Raw genomic sequence first — 23,305 nt, 5'->3', positions numbered from 1 at the left:
GGATAGTAGATAAGGTTGATATCTCCTACATGTAGCCTCTCTCTGACAAAGTGATAGTGGATCTCTATATGTTTTGTGTGTGCATGAAATACTAAGTTCTGTGATACTACAATGGCACTCTAATTGTCATCCGTGATGGACACATCAAGATCAGCCAACAAATGTCTCAGCCATACACATTCAATTGTGGTAGTGCCTTGTATTCAGCTTTACAAGATGATGTGGCAACAGTGGATTGTTTCTTGCTAAGCGAAGAGATGCAAGATGAGCCAAGAAAGAAATAGTTTCCATTCATAGAAAGAAATAGTTTCCATTCATAGAGTGACGTGAATCAAAATCACTGGTCCAATTTGAATCACTATAAGCCTATAATTGCAGTGGTCCCCCCTTGGCATAGAGCAGTCCAAGAGTCCTAGTACCCTGCAAGTAACCAAAAACATGCTTCACAGCTTGCCAATGTTACATGCACGGGCTTTGCATATATTTGCTCAGGGCTGAAAGTGCAAACTAAATATTTGGCCTTGTTGCATAAATAAATGAGACAGCCAATTGCTAGAGTATATGTTCAATTGTGGATTGGAATAATACTCATCTACATTCATTAACTGCTCACATGAGTCCTGAATTTTGTTAAGATGATCTTGCATGGCATCATTTTCATCCATCTTCACATTCTCAAACTCTTTTTTCAAGAAAGAGATGTGTCTCATTTTTTCAAGCAAACATTTGCTCGAGTGTGATCCATGCTTCTTGTGAAGAAGTTGCAGACAATATATGTGGGATTATAGATCTTTGAATTGCCAATGCAATTAGTAACAATACTTGAGCATCCCATGTGTCCTAAGCCTTTTGCGCTGCTGATCTTTGGGGAATTGGGTGAGCTTAAGTGGGCCTTTGACCACGTCCTTTTTTGGGAGGTATTGCAAGAGCACAACTCCAGGACGGACTAACTTACCACTAATATAGTCCCAAAGATTTTTTGCAATCAGCACATTCATCATCATAAAAGACCATAGAAAATAATTATTGCTGTCCAATCTATCCTCCTCGGATACATATGTGAATACATCATTCTGTCCCTCGTTGGCCATGGTAAATGTCACTGTTTCAAAGAACACAAAAGCAAGAGCCAAAGTTGGAACAACCTGGAAATCTAGAAATTTCCAGAAATTATAGCATGCACCACGCATATCAAATTTGTGTCACACTTGATCAAAATTGTCCAATGTCTACTCTGTCCAATGCATAAATAGTGCTCAAGAACACAACCAATGCAAAAGCCCCAAAATTTTGCTGTCCAAAATGCACAAGTTCAGTCTATTTCAGACTGAACTTGTAGTACATGTGCCAATGTCTGCTCAATACCCAGAAGGCCCAAATTTTCTGGCCCGCTTCCCAAGAAAATTTTGCAGCAAGTGTGTCCAAGACACGTCAAGGAGCAGAAGTGGACTACTCGGGCAAAAGCCCTTTGTTGTAATTCATATTTTTAAAATAAAAACTGAATAAATGCTTTCTTTACCTCTAATATTGGCTGGCTTAGGCTTGGAGGAGCTGTGAGACAGCTGGAGAAGCTAGAGGAGGCGCAGGCGGGGGAGCTGCAGCTGGCGGCTGGCAAAGCTGACAGGCACTGGCAGAGCAGGCGCTGCAGGTGGTGTGCCGGTAGGTGGAGCAAGACTGGACCAGGGCGGCTGCTACAGGTGGTGTGGCAGAGGGTTGGCGTTGACGACTGGCAGACCAGGTGGCAGAGGGTTGGCGTTGACAATTGGCGGACCAGGTGGCAGAGCTGCTGCAGGCTGAGGTGGTGTTGGCGATTGCTGGAAGGTGGCGCTGGATTGGTGGTGGCACTGGTGGGGCAGGAGTAGCAATGGAAGGTGGTGCTGCAGGTCTGAATGGCGAGCAGCTGACTGGGGGGGTGTGCCGGCCTGGTGGTGATGAGTGAAGCTGGAACTGACCCACAGCTCTGATACCAAATATGAGAGGGGGTGAAGATTGGAGCTCTCAGTTGGGAGTACACAGTTGATAGTAAAGAGTGAAAGAGTGAAGACACAACATGACTCCCAATACAATTATTGAAAGAGTGTAATGAAAGTACAAAGTACAACCCTTAAACCTTAGGGTTGTTAATGTGTGTTCACACCTGAAAGGTGTAAAACACAATACTTGACCGAACTGTTTAACATGAGCACATAAAATAGAAGATAATGCAACTGGGGGAAAATACCTCTCATAAGGAGAGCAAAAAGTGCTCTTGTCTCCTACTACGGATCACCGACACTCCTCTGTGAGCGTATGTGTTAGTCAAACCCAACAAGTATTGTTTTCCAGTGAGGAGGTACTCCCTTTATCACAGCCTCAATCATAACTCTGGTGCCATTGAGACCTTGCTGTCTTTACCTCTAAATCTCCTGTGGTAGCTCCTGAAATGCAAACAGATCTTAGCAGCAACCTGTATAGATAACATCCTGTAGGATAAGTAAGTTCCCTGTCTAAGAGTATCACCTGATTCTGAAGAGAGGAGGTTGCCTCCTCTTCTCTTTAGCAGTAGTCAGTGGTAGCTGGTGGAGGACAGATGAAACAGATATCCAGGTTGTAATGATAGCAACTGCAGATCTGACCTCAAAACTCCTCGCTAAGTCTTTTGGTTTTGATCTCCTGAAAGATCCAATGAATGCTGGGCTGCCATGGTCCACCATGTGTGAGTTTGATAGAATTATGCCTCACTATCAAAAGTTTTTTACAAGGATCCTTGCCTAGAAGGAGATCCTTGATGAAGAGGTTAGCCAATCAAGCTTTGCTTTGGGCATCTGGATCTATGATTTTGATATCTGGACTGTGATGGCATCTCAAACCACATTTGCTCTAGCCAGGCTCCCAACTCCTAACCACAAAGTTCTTGGGAAGAATACATCTGCATCTTGCTGGTTATGGGCTCCTACATGTTGGTGACCATTTACACATGGTGTTGCAGCTGTTGCCTGGCAACATTGGCAGGATTTTCATCATTCTAGGCAGTTGCCATCTTCTCTACAGTGCTGGAATTACATTTTACATTGCTCTAGTCAGAGACAAATTAGCTATGGTAGCTGCCTACTTTTTGGATCCCCCATCTGTTAGTAGACAATTGCATTTTTGCTCCTACAGGTCCTTCCATCAGCATATATTTTTGTTATTGCTGCTATAACCATTGGAAGTCATCTTTGTCATCACCATGGCTATGGAGAAATGTGTTTCGCTCCCTTCACTGCTGTCCTTATCTGGTGTCTTCTTCGACATACCCCTTGCCTAGAGGATTGCATTTCCGTTCCCTCCACAAAGCCTCCTTCTACAGGTGCTGCTGCCTGATCAGCCAAGACTCTACTCTTGAGCCACTTCATCAGCTCCAAACTTCGTGCATAATGCACCTAAGCACTGCCTAAATACATGTGCTCATAGCCAAGCAAGTGGAGGCAGATGAATTGGGCAAGGGAACATGCAAGAGAAGGATTGTGTAAGAGGTGAGATGTGTGTGTGTGTGTGTGTGTGTTTGAAAGCCAAAAGTGAGACAGGTCATGGTGTGCAGCACATTGTGGGCGGTAGATTGTGTCCTAAAGGTCGTGTGCTGAAATCGATGTTTCCCAAATGCATAGCATTACAATGTTGCTGACAGGGCACTTAATTAAGTCAATTAGTGGAAGAAAAAAATTGATGAACAAGGTGTCAAGCGGAATGATGAGTTGGCTGCACAATCTCTCAAGGCAGACAAAGAACGGGCTGATGGTGACCTATGATCATGATCGCGGTGATCAATTTGGTGTGATCAACATACATGCGTCTTCTTCTTATTCTTTTGTTCGTGCCAAGCTATGAGGAGCAGCAGAGAGCAGAGTCTACTCGTGCTGGCGTGCACATGAGAGTGAGGCAAGTTGGAGTGCTCTTGGTTTGATTGAGGTGAAGATTGTTCAAGGTAGATTGATAGGGAGTGAAGACATGTCCGAGATCGGAGAGTTACGTAACTTCGTGGATTCGAAGTGCTAGATCATACTTGGGATCTTAAAGCCTTTACTTGTACAAATCCCTATTTAAATCTGTAATTAAGATTTGGGGATCTCTTCCGCTATTCTTGGGTTCTGTTGTCTTCTATTGATTTGTGCATTAGGACTGAGTCTTACACCATGGTTCATGTGTTAGTCCTGGACCTAGAGACACAGGTTTGAAGCCCCCATTGTATCATCATTTCATTCGTTCTCTGATCTCTGAGTTCATTCAATGTTTGTCTTGTCACATAATCTGTCGTCTCCACTGCAAACCCCACCTCTTCTTTATAGGGGTCCTAGGGTTTTCTCATGATTTCTTCACATTCATCATACATTATTTGTCACATTCATTCTCTGATCTGCGAGTTCATTCAATGTTGTCTTGTCAGACATTCTATTGTCTCCACCACAAACCCCACCTGTTCTTCATGTCCTCTCCCGAGGGGTCTTAGGGTTTCCTTGTGATTTCTTCATATCTGGTCTTCGGTGCAAAAGCACCCTAAGGCTAGGGTGGTTAAGCATTCTTGCAGTGTGAATGCCCTAAAGGCTTGGATGATTAAGGAGTCTTGTGTAAAGGGTTGAGAAAGGAACCAGGGTTTCCGTGGTGCCATGACTTGTGTGATCACCACACTCAGACTATGGACTCTTTGGAGCTCTTGCCCGTACACCCATCTGGGGTGTGGGCTGGTGCTATGGGACATCATTCCTTGAGGTCGGAAGCTAGGTCAGCAAATCTACAACCTCCTAGGCTTGGGAGAGAGGCTGACATTGGCTCTTTGGCTGGGTCTGAGCTCAGTGTCAGTCCTTATGTTTGTTCCTTATGCTTGTATGCTTGTGTATGTCATGTGTGCAGGATGGATCTAGGGGATCACTGACATTCAGCTGTGTTTTCAGGCTGCAACCAGACTGCTACCTGCTGCACTTGTTCTGGATGTCCCATACCTGCGTTTCCAGCAGCGGGAGGTCTGTCATCATCAGTATTTGCATCCAGATCTGCTGGCGAGTCTTTAGCCTCGTGTGTTTTGACAGTTTGGAGCTGTATTTTCTGCGTCGCCATTCTTTCCTCTTTATTTGGCATCAATCTTCGGTTGTTTGCTATATGGATGATCTGTGGGAGTACTTCACGCTTCTCCAACTTCTCTCAGCCGACTCCTAGGAGAGAGTTGCTGTAGCCGTCTGCTCCTGGAGCATCTGTTGGACACCTGGCACACTCAGTTTGTTCATTGAGTTCATCTCAGCATTCTCCATTTGCATTTTGTTGAGTTCAGTTATTAGTCATGTTTGTACACTCTGTGTTTTCTTTGCAATCCCTTGGTATTCTCTCAAGTGGTTGCTGTATGATGACTATGGGATAATCTGAGAGGGACACCAACTCTCAGGACTATTTCTTTTGAGTTCTCTGTGAGGATATCAATCATCTTAGAGGAAGTATTTCTCACTGTGTAATACAGGGTCTGACATCACATGTTACCATTGTTTGCTAACTGTTGTGGATAGATATAACAGTTTTTGAGCTGGAACCATGTTTGCCTTCGGACAAAGCTGTGTGCAGATAGGATTCAGTTTCATTACTACTTCCAGCATTTTATAGTAGTAGTGTTCCCTCGTGCAAACAAAGAATCCATGACCAAGAATCTACTCATGATGCTTGGAAAGTATATATCCAACCCCTTTCACAGCCTTTAGAGAAGCTTTGGGCTTGTCAAATTCTTTCATCAAATTCTTTATCAAGTGGTTAGTTTGAGTGTAATAAAACTAAGAAACCTTTTCAATGATCTCCCTTTTGAGTACCTGTTGAATTGCTGTACTTGCAACCTCTTGTTGCAGTTCTAATTAAGTTTGGTGGTTGGAGTCAACTTGTGTAGGTGTCCTAGTTGGATTGATGGTCCGAATTTCTGGTGAAGAAAGAGGCTTCAAGTATGCAGACCCTTTCTGGTGTCTATCAAGATGAATTCTTACCACCTTTTTTAAAAGCGAATTTCATCAGCACTGTCTCTGTTGTTTGATATGGACATTGGAATGTTGTGCCTGCAGAACTTGGATAAACTTCAACAATCGCTTCTTCTTTTACTTCTTGCTACCACCCATTATCTTATATCCTAAACAGATTGAGCTATAACTTCACAATAATCATGCATTGAAAGTAAACAAAGGAATATTTTGGTGATTGGAGAAAACTCACGAATGGAGTATTTATTTGCAACTTAAGTTGGATTTCTGAAACTTATCCTTGACTTCTTCTTTGATACTGAATCTGGATGGAGCTTGAGATCAGTACGGTCTTTAGAACTTTCATGCTTGAATCATAAGTTGATTTTTTCCAAATGATTCTTTTCATGAATACACTCAAGACATACAACTCTAATTTCCCTGTACAGTTACAGCCCTATTTTGAAATCTATTTACACTTTATTCTGGTGCCTGTTTATGCAACAGAAGCCTTTCTTTAGTAATTTTGGTGCCATCTGTGTCTTTGCTTTTGGAGGAACTCTCATCTCAACCTTTGGAGTTGGTATATTAATGTGAGATCTTCAATAGGACCATTCTAAATGTATTATACTTACAAATTGCATAGATGCAATAGAACAAATACTAACCTCTTTTTTTGTCTGCCCAGCTATCTGTTTGGAATCTTCAATTGGACACATTCTATGCCTTTTCTTGTTTGCCTTGCTTTTGGGGCTCTCATATCTGCAACTGATCCCGTGACAGTTTTGTCTATCTTTCATGTAAGGAATTGGTGTTAATATATCTTCCACACAGCAAAGTGATGTTTTCTGAAGTTTCATGTTCATGATGTTGAGCATTTTTCCTTTTAAAACCGTTTTCAAGATGTTGAATGTAGAAAAGGTTTCTTGACTGCAATGAAAACAGAACTAATCTATGGATCTAAACGATGTTCCGTGATGGCACGTGAAATATAGATGGTAATGATTGGGACAAAAAATGCTAGATAGGTATTGTCTTTGCTTTTTGATAAAGAGGTACTAGCATTCTGGAAGAAAATGATTTAACTAGTAGGTGGTCGGGTGCGGCACATGTTGCACTATATCACTTTGTCTCACCAACATTAATGGCACTCTTATATTCACATGGAGATACATACGAATCATCATGATGGGCTCCGCACACAAAATGATACATCAATACATCACATCAGAGTGGCATTTTGACATCATACTTTGTGCCACTACAGTGCTAAGGTCTTGATTTCTTATCTACAGTATGGCAAGCATTTGGTCAATGTATGATACACAATGTTTCCAGTCCATACGCAATGAATTGGTCAGTGAGGGGTAATTGTTGTGGTTCAAGCTTTCTCTCTCTATAGTGGGAGCCCTTATTTGGAAATGGGAATTTCCCTGCTGTCTATAATGTGTTCAACATTGGATTATGTGGTGAGGCCAAGGGGTTGGTGAGAATGTTTCATGCAGTGAGAGGTAGGTTGTATATGTAATCTGTATTGTCTCTTTGTTTGGAAGGTGGTAGGTGGATTGTGGTGTAGCATCTGGACTGACATCTTGCCCTTGTCTCTTTTTCGTAGCCAGATACACTTCCCACATGTTGAGGATTAGTGGCTTGATTTTGAAATTTTGCCCCATGAAAGCTATGTTTTTTGCATGTGGAAACTTTCTTTCAAGTTTCAGTAAGATGTACTGCTAAAGTTCTAGAATCTGTAGTAAAAATGGAGAAGAAGTAAAAGACATATTTTTTCTATTTGGCAGGAACTAGGTACAGATGCAAACTTATATGCTTATGTCTTTGGAGAATCGGTGCTTAATGATGCTGTAAGCTGTCAAAGTTCCTTTGCATAAGAAAGCATGCTTGCACCTTCTACCAAAATGGGACGTCTAACTTTGTACTCATTTCTGCCTTATTCTTGCAGGTGGCTATAGTGATGTACAAGTATGTACTACTGCACTAAATCTGAGGATTAGGGATGAATGGTTTTTGAGTCATTATTGTGTTGGAATTGTGGTCTTCTTAGAGTTAAAACTTGACAAGATGTGACATAAAACAGCAATGTTGGAAGGTGAATTTCATAGGGCCTTCATAATCAGTAGCAATGCATAACTGGTGGCTGCTGTAGCCCAGAACTCTTCTTCCTGTAGCCCTCTTTCTGCTCATGGCTGCTAGCCCAAACAACCTGCTCTGTAACAGCCCAAAAAATCCACATCTGCACAGACAATACTTGACCTTTCATGCACGTAGCTTATTCTTTCTTCAGCAATCAAGTCTCTCCTCATTTTTAGCTGTTATTTTTTTATTCTTGGTCACAACATCTACTAAAACATCACACTCTCTTTCTTCCTTGCCAACTCCTACCTCTTCATGGTAGCTGCTACAAACTGGCAATGGCAGCTTGACGAAACTGGATGCAGACTTTTATACAGAGTCTTGTTGATACACATTATAATGTGGACTTGATCTATGATATTTGATATGTGCATTAGAGCAAAGTTTTACATGGTTGTGGTTATAAAAGTATATTTTCTCGCACTTAGGATGATGGTAATTGAGCTCCACCCTATGGTCTTAATAAATTCCCTTGAGGAGGTTGTCCATTTCAACCTGAAGCTTGTCTCCGGTTAAGACCTCTCTCAACTGAACTCCTACATGATAACATTTCTTGTGAATAGAGCTGTTTTTAAATTCTAAGTTCCTTTTTGTGACCTTCTTGGAACTTTATGTAGAATATTTGTGTTGTCTACATCCATCTAAATAAGATAATTGCAAGCTTATTATATTGTATGAGGGTCATTGAGATTATACTTTCTTACTTTCTTCAAGATCTTTGCTTTTATTATCTAAATAGTTTATGCTACCACACTGTGGAACATGTAAAGGGACTTCATTTTAAATCCTGTTGTGAAACATATAAAAGATTAAAAAAAAAAAATCTTGTTACATAAGCTATTACTAATGATAAGATTATGCATGTAAATTAGCATTCAAGTGATTGTTAACTAACACACAGATGACTGTAGTGTCTACTAACTAGCATATGATTGACTTTGGCCAGTAATAAATAGTGTACATGTGATTGTAGTGAGATTGCTAATTAGCATATAAGTGATTATTAGCACAGGTGACATTTAACTAGCATACAATTGACTATTAGCTAGCATATAGACAACTATTAACTAACACACGACAAAAGACTATGCATGTGAAAGCAACCTTAGTTAGAGGCCTAACCATCATGGGATAAATCTCCCTAATGTGCTCTACCATATATTTGGATCCTTTAATGTCACGAGGCCTATATCTTTGTGACTGAGCTGGACTCAAGAAGGGCAACCATTTTCCTACTGGAGAAGCCTGATATAAGCTTTCCTTCTCTCTAATGCTGTGGCCTATATGCTTGTGACTGAGCTAGTGGCTCAAGAAAGGCAACCACTTTCCCACTGGAGAAGCCTGAGATAAGCTTTCGTTCTCTCCAATTGTGTGGCCTCTCTCTATCCTAAATAGCTAGTTGAAGAGGAGGGGTTGCCTCATTTTCTCTTCCTCTTCTTTGGCAACCCCCCTCTCCATCTATGCCCCATCTAGCTCCACTCCAGCCACAGCTAGTACACCACACTTCAACCCTTACACTACTCCACCATTTTCCTTTAGTCAAGGACATCGATAACACTCAACCCTTTTGCTGAGGCTATTGACAGGTTGATTCTTGATCTCCATCAAAGTGACACGTGACAATCATGTTTGGCATCAGAGATGGCAGCCTTATTCATGTCTGGCTCAGGAACTACAAAGGGTGTAGGTGTGAGCCCTGTCCCTCTATGAGCAAAATTGACAATTAGTAGAACTTCTGATCAGTACTCTTGCATCTCAGATACTTGAGATATTTTTTAGCAGCCAATGAACCTAAACTAAGGTACAAGATGAGGAGATTTGAATCTGAACTCACTGCAGAAAGGGCCCATTATTAGGAACAATGAGCTACCATTCTACGATATCTAGGCATTGATCCAACCATCTTAGAGGCTGCACAAGCATTTTTTGTTCAGCTATCTGTGCCTAGGTCAGTCCTGTGTTCCCACAGCAGGAACTTTTCAGAGCCCAGGTGAAAACGATACCATATTCATACCAACTCACATTGACAAGTACACTAAATAGTAATCCCAATGGCAGAAATATTGTTAGTATATAGTACCTTGGATGCAAACCAAGAACATCTGAGATCCACTACATAATTGAGTTATCAATCACTAGGGGAAAGGAGGTGCAATCTCCCCATTGAATATCAAGCAATACTGTGGACCTTGTCACGAGGATGTGAAATTTTATTGCTTTGCTTAGCATTTGATAAAAAGTTAATCAAATATGCTAATGTCACTTGCATATGTGAGATGCAAGTTAATTATTTCACAGTGTATGACCAGGGACCTCAGATGTGGTACCTTTTGTTAGATTTGGGTCTAGAGCAATTTATTGGCCAATGTCAGTGGTGACATTAGAGACTAGGCATTGATTCCTTAATTAATGCTAGTCTAGGGGTCAATAACTTCTTAGGGATACTTGAAAGACAAATTGGCCTAGGTGATTTAATTAGTAGCTAGTGGAATTAATTTTTTGGACACTAGAATAATTATTAAATTAATTTTCAGTTTAATAAGCTAGATAATGTTGAAAAGTGGGATTAGAAGGCTTCCACTTGGCAAAACTTGCTTATGCAAGTGGAAAAAACGTTTTTGGGGGCTGGTGGAAGTCTATTCTAGCCATTGTGAGAGAGGGCAAGGTTGTTAGAGAGCAAGGAGATGTTGTTGATGTGATTTGTAGCCACCAAGGACCATTCCTACAGAAGATGATAGTTGTTTGGAGCCGTCTTGTAGCTGTGATAGCAGCTCAAGGTCCTTCTGGTGCAGATGACAACATAAAGGAGGGAGCAATAGTCTTTTTGGTAGTCCTATGTTGTAGGTGGTAGCTCCAATGGTTGTTTGAGCAAGACAGTAGTAGTTTTTCAGCCTTTCTCGTGATGAAGCTCTAAAATTTCTCCCTCTACAACTTTCTCTCTTATCCCTTAGCCATCTCTTAAGTTATCTCAACAAAATCCAGTAATTTGAGTCATTAGAGGTGGAGATATTGAAAAATCTCTGTTGTAAACCCTAATTTACAGCAAAAATTAGGGTTTTACAGCCACCTCTAGACGCGTGATGAGAGTTGAGAGCCTAGGACTTGAAATCAAGTAGTTGAAATTGAGGAATTTCAAGGAGATTCAAAAGGCCAACTAGCTAATCTCAAGTTTGGGGTTGAATATGTAGATCACCCTCCTCTATCCATTGCATCCTTTCATAGGTGAAATATGTTGAAACTTCACCAAGAAGCCCATGGAAACTTTACCTCTAACTTTACTTGCCTCAAAATCTAGTAGATCACCCTCCTCTATCCATTGCATCCTTTCATAGGTGAAATATGTTGAAACTTCACCAAGAAGCCCATGGAAACTTTACCTCTAACTTTACTTGCCTCAAAATCTCCACTAGATTCTATGTCTTCTTTCCTCTTAAGTATCACAATGTGTTATAGTTTCACATTGCTGCAATTCCAACTTAACTAATATGTAATATTGCATCTAATTAACTATCCCCTCATGTGTACCTTACATGCTAGGAGCACCGGATGCATTAGGAAATATTTTTGTTGCACACTTTGGATTATTGCAATGTAATTGTGCATGGGAATTAGCATACTATTAGCCATACCAAGATACATTTTTCTATATATTGTATGCATCGCTAGCTTTATTTTTTCTCATGCAAACATTACTAGTTACATTTTTCCTCATAAATAACACGATTGGAGCATTTGCATGGCCAGCATCAATAGCATGAGTCCTAGACACAGTGGGTTGTATAAATGCTTTGCCAAACTTGCCACTTTGTGTCTCAACATCATGTCAACATTACTATATATGGGGCTATACATATTACTAGCCATACATGGATACATTGGGCCTTGTACACCATGCATTGGTTGACGTATAGGTCGATCCTAGTGGGTTCGGTCAGAACTCCCCGTTGTGATGTAGACTCAGTAGAGCCTGAGTGGTAAATCTAGTGATATTCCAAGGGAGCGTTGGGCGGTGTCATTTTGAAAAACTTACTAATGGACTAGTAAAAGGTATGCCTTGGATTGAGATTGGCGGGGATACCTCAGAGTTGGTATCAGAGCACTCATTAGAATAGAATATGACGTAAGCTTAAAAAAAAAATTTCTTGGATGGTAAATATAGCCTAGGATATATATTTTTCTCTTTAATGTATGTTTTTGAATTATGGTAGAATAACGAATCTTGGAAATGATTCTTGATATTTCGAGTAATGTTTATATCAACTATGCATTCATCCAGTCTTGCCTGGAGGAATCAGATGATGCGGATACTAGAATTGTACAATCCCTCGCCTCTATATCGTGAAAGACGGTGGATGATTGGCGGAGGATACTGCTATATTGATGCAAGCCGTCTAGCTTATCTTCAAAATAATCTGAAAAGGGTAAAACGGATGGAAGATCTTAAAGTTATCAAGATCTATCTATTTTGTGAAGCTAGTGTAAACTCAACTGTGTATACTAGGGGCAATAAGATCAAATTAAACCTGTATATGTATGAGAAAGTTACAAAGATCCTTCCAGCGGACAAAATAAAAGTCGTAGGTCACTCTAGCCGCCGCAACTACAAAAAGGATGGATTTTTTGAATTCCCTAAAAAATATAGATTCTTGGATATCTACTCTCAGAATCCAAGCTACTTCATAAAGGATGTATCAAAGTGTCATGCTTAGATTATAGTAGGGAATCCTTTTTTGGCAAAAAATAAGATGAACTTGTGAGCTATTTGAATAATGTATTTTTTTCCCATTTGATTACCTTGTAGATCCCTTATAATAAGATTGATTGATACTTTATCAATCAGAGAAATAATGGAACCTTATTTTCCCTTGGAACCTCTGAAATTGCAATTTAACTTTAGCAATGGGAAAAGAGTTTTATTTGAAATTGTTTATAAGAAGTTGTGTCATACGTCCCCATATGCGGCTCCTAACCCACCATAGTATGGAGACTAGTGTGACCACCGAAGTACCTTGACTGCCCCATCATTGTATACATGCCTTGCTGCCCAAAAAAACATTGGGTTGGCACTTTCAAGATATGCATCAATTGCTTGAGTAGCATCATGTGCTTATGCTTAGTATCCACATTTTGGAACATGATGCTATTGTATAGGCTCTTACTTCGGTACATCTTGCTATCTCGAAGCTCTTGAAGACGATTTTCTCTTTTTGCCTTTTCTGCCTTGCTTTAAGGAGTTAAAAAATTGCATGAATTGAGGATCATTTGCCAATTGCACAAACATTTCAGCTGTTATCCTTAGTTCATCTTTAAAATTGATCATCAAGTTCGTCTTGCTCTTATTGGTCGTCAACCTCTATAGGCCTAGAAGGACCCACATTTTGGTCTAAACCAATATTTGTTGGGGTTTCTCACTTATGCCTCACTTACGCCTATGCTCACATAGGAGTGTCAGTGATCAGTAAGACACTGGGGTATTTTTTACTCTCGGTATGAGAGGTTTTTTTCCCCAGACTTAGTCTTATTTTATATGTGCTTATTTCACACACTTACTAGCACTTATCGTGTTCGGGTGTGAACACTGCTTACAACCCTAAGGTTTAAGGGTTGTACTTTGTACTTTCAAATTACACTCTTTCCACCGCTCCTTAGTCGGGCAATCCCTATCAAGGGAGGCAGGGTGATGGTAAGGGGTAATTGAAAGGTCAAACTCACACTACTACGAGTTAGTCGTTTGAGTTGACAACGTTCTTGACTCTAGAGGGCTTGTCTAACTTGTCTATCGAGGCCCCACATCATCTCCATAGAGACATCTGATATAAGTCTTGTCCACATTTGTGAGTTGTCTCCTGACAAGGTTACCGCAAAGGCCCACTCATCACAACCGAGCACATCAGCACGTGTTTGGATTGTGGAGAGTGGAGCTACCCATCACATGACTCCTACAGAGGAGATCTTTCGTATCCACCCTTGCACCCAGACAGGTGTGCATAGGAAACAACTCCTCGTTCAAGATCCGGGCTCAAGGTTGCAGTAGTTTTGCCATTGATGAGGGTCCGGATTTGGCTATGTTGGACAATGTATAGTATGTCTCTCATCGTGGGGTGAGCTTGTTATGCGTTCTGCAGCTTTGCCGATTGGGGTGAGCAGTTTTCTTTACAAGAACCACAGTTGAGGTCCTTGACTCTCAGACTGGTATAGTGATTGCTCATGGTGAGGCATAGCGTAATGGCCTATACCACATGACCATTTTCTTTTCGAGCTAACAACGGAGCGGTTTGTGTTTCATAGCTTCCAGGCATTAGCCAGATGTTGGGAGCTTACCAACAATAAGTGTCTTTGGCATTTTCACCTAGGGCATGTTGGCTATGACTCTCTTTATGAGTTGTCTTGCCGTGAGATGGTTGAGGGTCTTCCTCGCCTCAAGCTAGCTCGAGATGTCTATAAAGCATGTGAGCTCGGGAAGGAATATCATATCCTGTTCCCTCAGTATTCTACACACAGAGTTGAGGCGTCTCTTAGATTGATTCACGTTGATCTTTATGAGCCAATATCCACTACTACCTTGAACGGTACGTTGTATTTCTTTTTTATAATTGATGATCATTCAAGATACATGTGGGTGTACTTCCTTAAGCATAAGTTCGATGCTAAATATTTCTTTGCTTAGGTGTTGTTGGTTCAGAACCAGAGAGGTGGTTGTGTTGGTCGCATGAGGAGTGATTGTCACAACTCTATAAAAACAAAATTTGTATCCTTTTTCATTAATTTGTCTATATAATGATTTATTAAATTTGTTTCCTTTGCACTAATTAGATATAAAGAAAAGTGCATTGGAGCTGGCCAGTGATGAGTGGTCACAGGTTATGGTGGACCGGTGGGTTAGAGAAAAGATAGTTCACACTTCCACCTATATGGCCGTTTGGGCGTCTGTGACCAGAACTCACGCATACCAAGGTTAGACTTGCACACAGAAAGGATTGATGCCTTGAAGTGTGGGCTAGATCCGCCAGAACAGACAGTTACAATCAACAAGATGGCATGATCATGAAATGCTTGTACAATGTGCATGTGTGGGCTGAAAGCTTGAAATGCACACTTCTTTGCATAGGAAAGTCACATGAAGATTATGATACCGTTTTTGCGATGTACACGAAAAAAGCTTTCATGTGACACCCATATTGGGAGGGTCTTTAAATTTTAGGAGGTCCCTAAATTATAGGAGTCTCGAATTAGCCTAAAAATGTTAGTCCTAAAAAATAGGGATGTCATTCTAAAAATAGTAAATTCTGTACTTTGACTGTGCTTACTAAATTTGCTTGTTTCTATTCTTGACAGTATTCAGCCTAAAAAAGAAGGCCATAGAGAAAAGACAAGTGTCAAGACACTTGTCACACAAGTTTCCAAGAGTCCCACCACTTGTTACATCTCATGACATGTGGCTAGACACTTGTCTTGTGCTACTCCACTTTCCCCTTTTGTACTAGCTCTTCCCTCTCTTATAAATAAGAGCTCGTTTTTCTTCATTCAGCATCATTTTTCTTTGCTGTAAACTCATGTACAGCACCCACAGATAGCCAGAAACTGGCCCCATCCATCCCCATCATCATCCCCCACTTCTCCATTATCAAATTCCTCCATATTCCCTCTTCTATCACTGCTGTTTTACAGGGTAAATTCATTACAGCACCTCCTTCTCGAGCTCTTTCTTCCATTTTAGCAACAAGAAGCAAGCCCTATCCATGTACTGCTGATCAACGATGGAGGAAGGCTGATTTCCCCTCTTTCTTCTCTCATACTGTAAAGAAATCAGTTCTTATCATTGCATAATAGATAATGCATGTGTGTTTGTACATCTTTGCATGATCTTGTGAGAGTGAGAATTACTTCTCCTCACTCTCAGGTTGATTGTAACTGAGCTCTTCTCTAAGGGACTTGGGTTGAGCAGAAATACATTCCTTTGGGGGGGGGGGTTTGCCCATCTTCAGCCCTCAATCTTGTCTCAATCTTGTCTCCATTACTTTTACATTTTCATGGCTGTAATTTTGTGAGTAATTTTCATTTTTAGCTTTAAGTGTTCATTCTCTTTTATATTAAATCTCGAAAACAAGCGAATATCATAATTGTTAAGCATACTACGTTGTTCGGGGCGTTTACAGTGATAGAGACGGTGAGTTTATCTCCCGTGAGTTTTTCGAGTTTCTACAGTAGCATGGTATCTGTGGCCAACTTACCTCTACCAACTCCCCCTCTCAGAATGGAGTTGTAGAGTGCAGGAACCCAACAGTCGTGAAAATGACATGTTCTATGCTGTTTGTAGGAGAGTTCCCTAGGGACCTTTGGGTTGAGACTCCTAACACTATTGCGGACATCTTCAAACGGTGCCCCATTGCAGTTGTTTCTCAGAAGACGTCGTATGAGGCATTCTTTGGCTTTCGGCCTGTCATATCCCACTTCAGAGTCTTCGGGTGTCGTGCATACACACATAGGCCTGATGATAAAATAGGAAACTATAGGTCTGTGTAGGGAAACTTCTTTGGTTAATTCATACTCGGGCGGACTTAGCTTGCTTGCTTAGCAAAAAATTGTGTAAGCTTTCCCCTGTCACATTTGCTGCGCTTCAACCCCTTGCTATCGCGCCAACTCCCCTGCCTCTGTCCCGTTACTCCCCCGTCTGCCTCTGCCTCTGATCGACAGCTCTTCCCTACTCATTGCCGCCTCTACTCGATGCCCCACAGCGCCACTCCGCCCTTGCTCGATGCCTTGCACAGCACCGCCCTGCCCTTGCTCGATGCCCTGCACAGCGCCGCCTCGCCCTTGCTCGATGCCTCCGCCCCACGTGCTTGGTTACGCCACCTGCCGCCCTTACTTGGAAAACACATATCCCCCCCTTCCCCTTCTCCAATTGCTACCTTCCTGTGCAGCAACTCCCCCCTCCGGTAGTATAGCAACGTGATAGGTAGGTTTCTAGCAGAGATGCGCAATAGAAACCTATGGTTAGATGCCAGCACACTTAGCGACTGCTTCCCAGTCAAACACCTTGCGCGTAGTCCTCTTTGAGGAGCAGCTCTTAGCCGTCCGAGCTAAGGAGCTGGAGCTAATGGAAACAACGATTTATGGTCAGGTAGTAGGACATTTCCCAGCCAGGGCCCAGCTTCGGAACTGGCTTCACTCCATGTTGCGCATCGGCATAGCGCAAATCGTGGAGGTGGTCCTATTGTGTTAAGGGATCTTCATAGTCCGGCTCAGCTCGGCAAACACAGCTTGTGAGTTACTCGCCAGTTCACCATATGCGTCCACGAAGGAGGTCATATAGATGGTCCCTTGGTACAGTGGCTTTACTGTGGAGGCATTTGCACTCCACAACAGGTTTCTTCGGCACCCGATCACCCTTCTTTTCCCCGGCCTGGCGGTTGAGTATCACCAGTTGATGAAAGATTTTGGACCGCTTTTCGACACAGTCCTTCCCGCGTCTTTCACGGATGCTATGACAGCAGCAGGAGTCCCAAAGGTACGGTTGGCAGTGAAAGAGGTTAAGAATATCCCACAGTTCCTAGAGATTGAGGCAGGTGGGCACTCCTTTAGGCAGCATGTCATTGTGATTGGGCAACCAGGACAGTGCTTGCGTTGGCACGACTTTAGGCATCAGGTAGCAGATTGTATGCGTTTCGAAGCCAAGGTGACTCAGCCCACATGTCCGCATGTGGACGCTGACGGCTTCACACGGGTCCAGAGATGACAGAGGGGGAGATAGCAAGGGGGTGTGCAGCCAGCTCCTCAGACCCAGTCTCGTTAGCAGGGTGTAGGCGAGCGAGCGACCCCCCCTCGGCAAAGCACTCCATAGCCCCCCCTGTCCGTCCCATCCGACAGGACTGCACCCCTCCACATTCTCCACTTGCGCCATAGACTTCCTCGCTCGAGTTCCGCCCTCCTCCCCCCCCGCGCCCGGCCGCCCCGCCCCAACACCTGCGATGCATCTCCATCCATTCCACCATCCCTCTCCCCCCCTTCCGCCCCCTCCCCCCCGTCCCCCCAAAGGTACGGGTGGCAGTGAAAGAGGTTAAGAATATCCCACAGTTCTTAGAGATTGAGGCAGGTGGGCACTCCTTTAGGCAGCATGTCATTGTGATTGGGCAACCAGGGCAGTGCTTGCGTTGGCACGACTTTAGGCATCAGGCAGCAGGTTGTATGCATTTCGAAGCCAAGGTGACTCAGCCCACATGTCCGCATGTGGACGCTGACGGCTTCACACGGGTCCAGAGATGATAGAGGGGGAGATAGCAAGGGGGTGTGCAGCCAGCTGCTCAGACCCAGTCTCGTTAGCAGGGTGCAGGCGAGCGAGCGACCCCCCCCCCCCCCCCCCGGCAAAGCACTCCATAGCCCCCCCTGTCCGTCCCATCCGACAGGACTGCACCCCTCCACATTCTCCACCTGCGCCATAGACTTCCTCGCTGGAGTTTCGCCCTCCTCCCCCCCCCCCCCCCCCCCCCCGCGCTCGGCCGCCCCGCCCCAACACCTGTGATGCATCTCCATCCATCCCACCATCCCTCGATCCCCCCCCCCCCGCGCTCGGCCGCCCCGCCCCAACACCTGTGATGCATCTCCATCCATCCCACCATCCCTCGATCCTCTTCCCCCCCCCCCCGCCCTCTCTCTTACTGAGTACCCCCTCTGATCCGCACCTGGGTCAGGTGAGCCCCCCCAAACCCACCCCCCCTCCTCCCACAAGAGATGATGAGCCACACACACCTACCTCTACGCACCGGCAGTCTTCCCTCTCCCACACAGCCACCAGCGCATTCGCCCCTGGCACCCGCCACACCTTCTCGAGACAGGCACAGTTGTTGCCACAGGAGTTCTTCTGTAGTGGCCCATGGTCCTACTTGCGAGTTGCGGAGCACAGAGAGTTTCCACTACCTCTAGAGGTGGGGATCTTCGTGGTTCATAAGTAAAGGAGGGGCAAGGTCCATCTACTAGCACCACCGGATGGACCAAACTACGCCTTTTTTCTTCAGTCCTCTTACTCAAGGGAGTGGACGACTACACAGATTGAGGAGGAGTTGAAGAGTCAGGTGGTGGATCACATCTCCCAGTGGATGGGAGATGAATTATTAGCACTGTTTGCACAACAGTGGCCAGGTTGCATGATGGACATTAACAGGTGGGCTGGTGCTGACGTCCCATACGTGAGCATTATCTTTCGAGCCCCTCCACAGTGGAGAGCTTCGAGGGACGTGATCGAGTGGCCCCTGGCACAGGCGGCCCGTTTCTACCAGTGTATAGAGGCGCGATTCTCAGCATGGTTGATAGATGCATTGATAGTACCACCTGGAGCATCTATCACCCCTATGGTTCGGCAGAGGGCCATCATGGGGGACTGGATTTCACCATCCAAACCGGCGGCAAAGCACACTTGTATGCCTCATAGTTTCTCCTCCTCATCAGCAGCATCCACACCAAACAGATGCCTGTTCGGTCAATCACAGGTTTCCCCATGAGCTTACACCTTGCATCCTGGAATATGAATAGTCTCCACTATAGTGGGGCACGTGGTTCCAGGAAGTTGATTGTTTTGCAGGAATTGCAGTCTACCCTTGCCAGACGGATCAACATCTTGGTTTTGCAGGAGCAGAAGCTCAACCCCACCTAGGCCCAACGGGTTGGGAAGGTACTTCCGGGCAGCTCGCACACTTACTAGGAGCACGCCATAGGTGCCCACGGCAGGAGTGGAGGTGTATGCACCTCTCTTGGCCCGAGTCTCACCGCCTGTGTATGAGACCGATAGTGGCAAGAAGGGTTCTATGGATCAGATTGGATATTGGGGGCTCGTGTATTGGAGTCCTCAATGACTATGCCCCTACGAAGGTTAGGGCACGCAACAGGTTCTGGGTGGAGATCGCAGATGGACTCCTAGAGGTAGACTCTTGGATTGTTGGAGGAGATTTCAACAACCTGGAGGCCTTGGAGGACTAGCAGGGCAGAGGCAGAAGCTACCAGGGCATGGCTGGGGAGGAGTAGGAGGCATGGGAGGTCTTTTTGCTTGCAGTCGGAGCACGTGATGCCTGGAAAGACCCTGTCTTCCACAAGAGGGAGAGGTCGTTGGATTTCTCTTGGGGATATAGGTGGCTAGGTGGAGTCTTGCTGGAGCGGTTGGACAGGTTTTATGTGGGAGAATGGGGAGGCTCTCGTGGAGGCCAGATTGAGGAGTTGGCAGGCACCACGTTGTCCGATCATTGCCCGGTTCTCTTGACACTTGACCCCCCAGCATCCGCCCTAGACACACGATCTTGTTGGATCCCTGACTCGATCTATAGGAGGGAGGAGGTGAGGAGACAATAGAGCAGATTTGGACCAGAGAGTGGGACAGGAGGGACCGGATAGCAGAGAGGTTGCAGAGGTCTTGGCTGAGTCGAGCAGAATCTGCCAAGAGGCAGCCATACAGGCCATGCAGCAGTGTTGGGAGGAGGAGAGAGCACTCCGGCGGGACCTTGCAGCCACGCAGAGATTATTACAGGAGACACCAGGGGATCCCACCCTCCACACACAGGAGGTGCGCGCGCGAGCAGCCATTGCTGGCCTAGAGGACAAACGCTCGGAGTTCTCTTTCCGCACCTCAGCAGCCTTCTGGGCGCGGAAGGGCGACACGATGTGTAGGGAGTTCTTCCAGGTGCACCAGCCCTGCGCCGCAGGAGAGCAGATATGCACTCTTCGGGATCAGTATGGGAGGACCCATTCTAGTCCAGATGAGGTGATGGAGATTGCCACCGACTATTACACACGCCTCTTCCAGCAGGAGACAGCTTTAGCTAGAGGACAGAGATGTAGACTGCAGATATGTGATCACATCCCGTCCCTCGTCATAGAGGAGATGGGACGCTGCTCCCTCCTAGCCGCCTTCACAGAGAAGGAACTAGAGGAGGCTTTACATACACAGGATGGGCAGAAATGCCCGGGGGAGGATGGCCTCTCTAAGGCTTTCTTCACTACCTATTGGGAAGTGGTGAAGGACTCCCTAATGAGGGCTTTCTAGGAGATTTTCACTTCAGGATAGATTCTAGGGAGTCTCTCGGCAGGCCTTATCAGTCTTCTCCCCAAAGAGGGAGACCGTTTGGAGCTCTCCTAGTGGAGACTGATCACCTTATTGTCAGTGGCCTATAAGGCACTGGCAAAGATGATTGGTAGGCGACTATGCCTTGTGCTTCCAGATATCATCCATGACACACAGGCAGGCTTTGTCCAGGATAGGAACATCCTAGACAATGTATTTACCTTCTTTGAGGCGACAGAGTGGGCTCAGCATAGTGGGCAAAGACTAGCAGTACTACTTTTGGATTTCGAGAAAGCTTATGACAGGGTGGACTGGGATTTCCTAGAGGGAACCATGGTGAGGTTGGGATTCCCCCAGGCTTGGATTCGTGGGGTCTCCAACACATACAGATCGGCCACTAGGAGGGTTCTCATAGGCGGAAGGCGAGGGGGGGAGTTTCGGCTGGAGAGATCAGCTCGATAGGGCTGCCCCTTGACCCCATACCCGTTCCTACTCTTCGCAGAGGTGATGTCTCACTTCCTCAGGTCATGTGTGAGCGGACTACGCGGCCTTCGACTTCCAGTGAGAGAGGAGACTGAGTTGTTAGACTCAGAGTATGCAGATGATATAGCCCTCTACATAGAGGACGATGAGTTGATGTTGGAGAGAGTGAGACTGGCTCTTGACTTGTTTTGCTTTGCAACGAGAGTGAAAATCAAATGGCGAAAGTTGGTTGGTTTTCTCACAGATCACTCGGACTCCAGCATGGAGTGGGGCGTCCACTTGGGATTTAGATGACTTGACATCACTCCTGCCCAACAGTTTCTTCCTGTCCTTGATTCTATTTGGAGGAAACTGACCTACTGGAGTACGGTTCGCCTCTCACAAGCCGGATGAGCCCTGGTGGTTAACCAAGTCCTCCTAGCAACGGCCTGGTACATCGCCTCGTGTTGGTGCTTCTACTCATCATGCGTAGTGCAACTTCGTCGCCTAGTGCGGAATTTCCTTTGGTCAGGGTCTAATGGTTCCAGGGATTCCAGGGCCAAGGTGGTGTGGGCGACCATCATACGATATAGGTTAGAGGGAGGGCTTGGGATCATAGATCCAGAGTATCAGAGTATATTCCTCTTGGGCAAGCTAGTTGTCTGTGGTTTCACACCAGGCAGGCAGACCTGGAAGGTCTAATTCAGAAGGGCCTTCAAGATTGTAGATCGAGACTTGGCGGTGAGTGGAGGCCATCCTTGATATGGATCTTCGCGTCAGCCCAAATCCCCCCCCGATCACCTTTCCTTCGCAGCTTACTCTGTGTGTGGCAGGGCCTTCGTAAGGCCCTAATCCAGAGCCCCCAGGTTGCTAGGAGGAAATAGATCGTCAGCCGGTGATTTGGAACTCCCAGGTCAAAGATTGGGAAGGGGCACAGATAGGTGAGCACCCCCACATCCAGTGGGCTGGGTGGGAGGCCGGCCCGGCTCGTACCATCAGGACATGACGGGAGGAATACAGGATGGTGGACGAGGAGGTATTGTAGCGAGTATCAGGCTGCCAGAGAGGAGTGGAGTTGAGGAGAAAAGAGATAGACGCAGCAATACCTTCGGAGTGGTTTGCTCCCCCGATACGAGAGCCGATAGAGCTCGGGGAGGTATGGGTAGCTAGGTTTTCACCAGCAGGCATCTCTCTTCAGGTGGCAGGTAGAGTGGATGGCACCCCGCAAGGGACTTTCTTCGCCTTTCAGGAAGGGGGATGTCTGGCCCTTGACAGAGGGCAGCAAGATGAGGGGATCGCCACCCTTTTGTGAAGGAGGATTTAGGTGGTGGGCCTTTAGGGGAAGACATGGTGACTGGACCCCTATGTTTTCTGGAAGGAGCTCAGGGAGTGGTGCCTTTGGATTTGGGAGGGCAGACCACTTGATGAGTTGGAGTGGGATCCAAGAGAGTGGCTATGGCCGGCCTCTGTAGTCACCAAGAAGCCACCTAGGTTCCTAGAGTACACTGCCAAGATTCGCAGACATGTACTGATGCAGGAGGATATGGACTGGGGGACCGTCACGCAGCAAGCACTGGGCGGAGCACAACATCACGGAGCCCTTCCGACGGACCTTCTGGTGCCGCTTATGGAATAGTTGGAGGCCAGGGAGGGTGTCGTACTTTTTATGGCTGGTGACACATGGAGGCTTGGTGGTGGGAACTTGGTT

At 45.2% G+C, this 23,305-nt stretch overlaps 1 protein-coding gene across 11 annotated transcripts in view; it reads left to right on the top strand.

Moving 5' to 3' along the window:
• LOC148028601 (sodium/hydrogen exchanger 5-like) overlaps positions 1 to 23,305 on the top strand; it is a 133,075-nt gene that overhangs the window by 56,267 nt on the left and 53,503 nt on the right. For 5 of the 11 annotated variants that reach the window (XM_087688865.1, XM_087688864.1, XR_015692512.1 and 2 more), the window contains 7 exons: positions 5,879 to 5,930; positions 6,048 to 6,107; positions 6,263 to 6,287; positions 6,450 to 6,535; positions 6,631 to 6,742; positions 7,739 to 7,801; positions 7,900 to 7,919. In XM_087688865.1, the coding sequence (XP_087544991.1) occupies positions 5,879 to 5,930; positions 6,048 to 6,107; positions 6,263 to 6,287; positions 6,450 to 6,535; positions 6,631 to 6,742; positions 7,739 to 7,801; positions 7,900 to 7,919 (418 nt within the window). Of the gene's footprint in view, positions 1 to 5,878; positions 5,931 to 6,047; positions 6,108 to 6,262; positions 6,288 to 6,449; positions 6,536 to 6,630; positions 6,743 to 7,738; positions 7,802 to 7,899; positions 7,920 to 23,305 lie in introns of those variants that run through there. The other 6 variants (XM_087688868.1, XM_087688866.1, XM_087688870.1 and 3 more) reach the window with 4 other exon arrangements.

The sequence above is a fragment of the Lygodium microphyllum genome, chromosome 11, assembly GCF_053477565.2.
Source record: "Lygodium microphyllum isolate KBCC chromosome 11, Lygodium_microphyllum_v1.1.10, whole genome shotgun sequence".
Classification (NCBI taxonomy): Eukaryota; Viridiplantae; Streptophyta; class Polypodiopsida; order Schizaeales; family Lygodiaceae; genus Lygodium; species Lygodium microphyllum.
The sequence above is the reverse complement of the archived record's forward strand: the minus strand, read 5'-3'. Positions and strand labels throughout refer to the sequence as shown.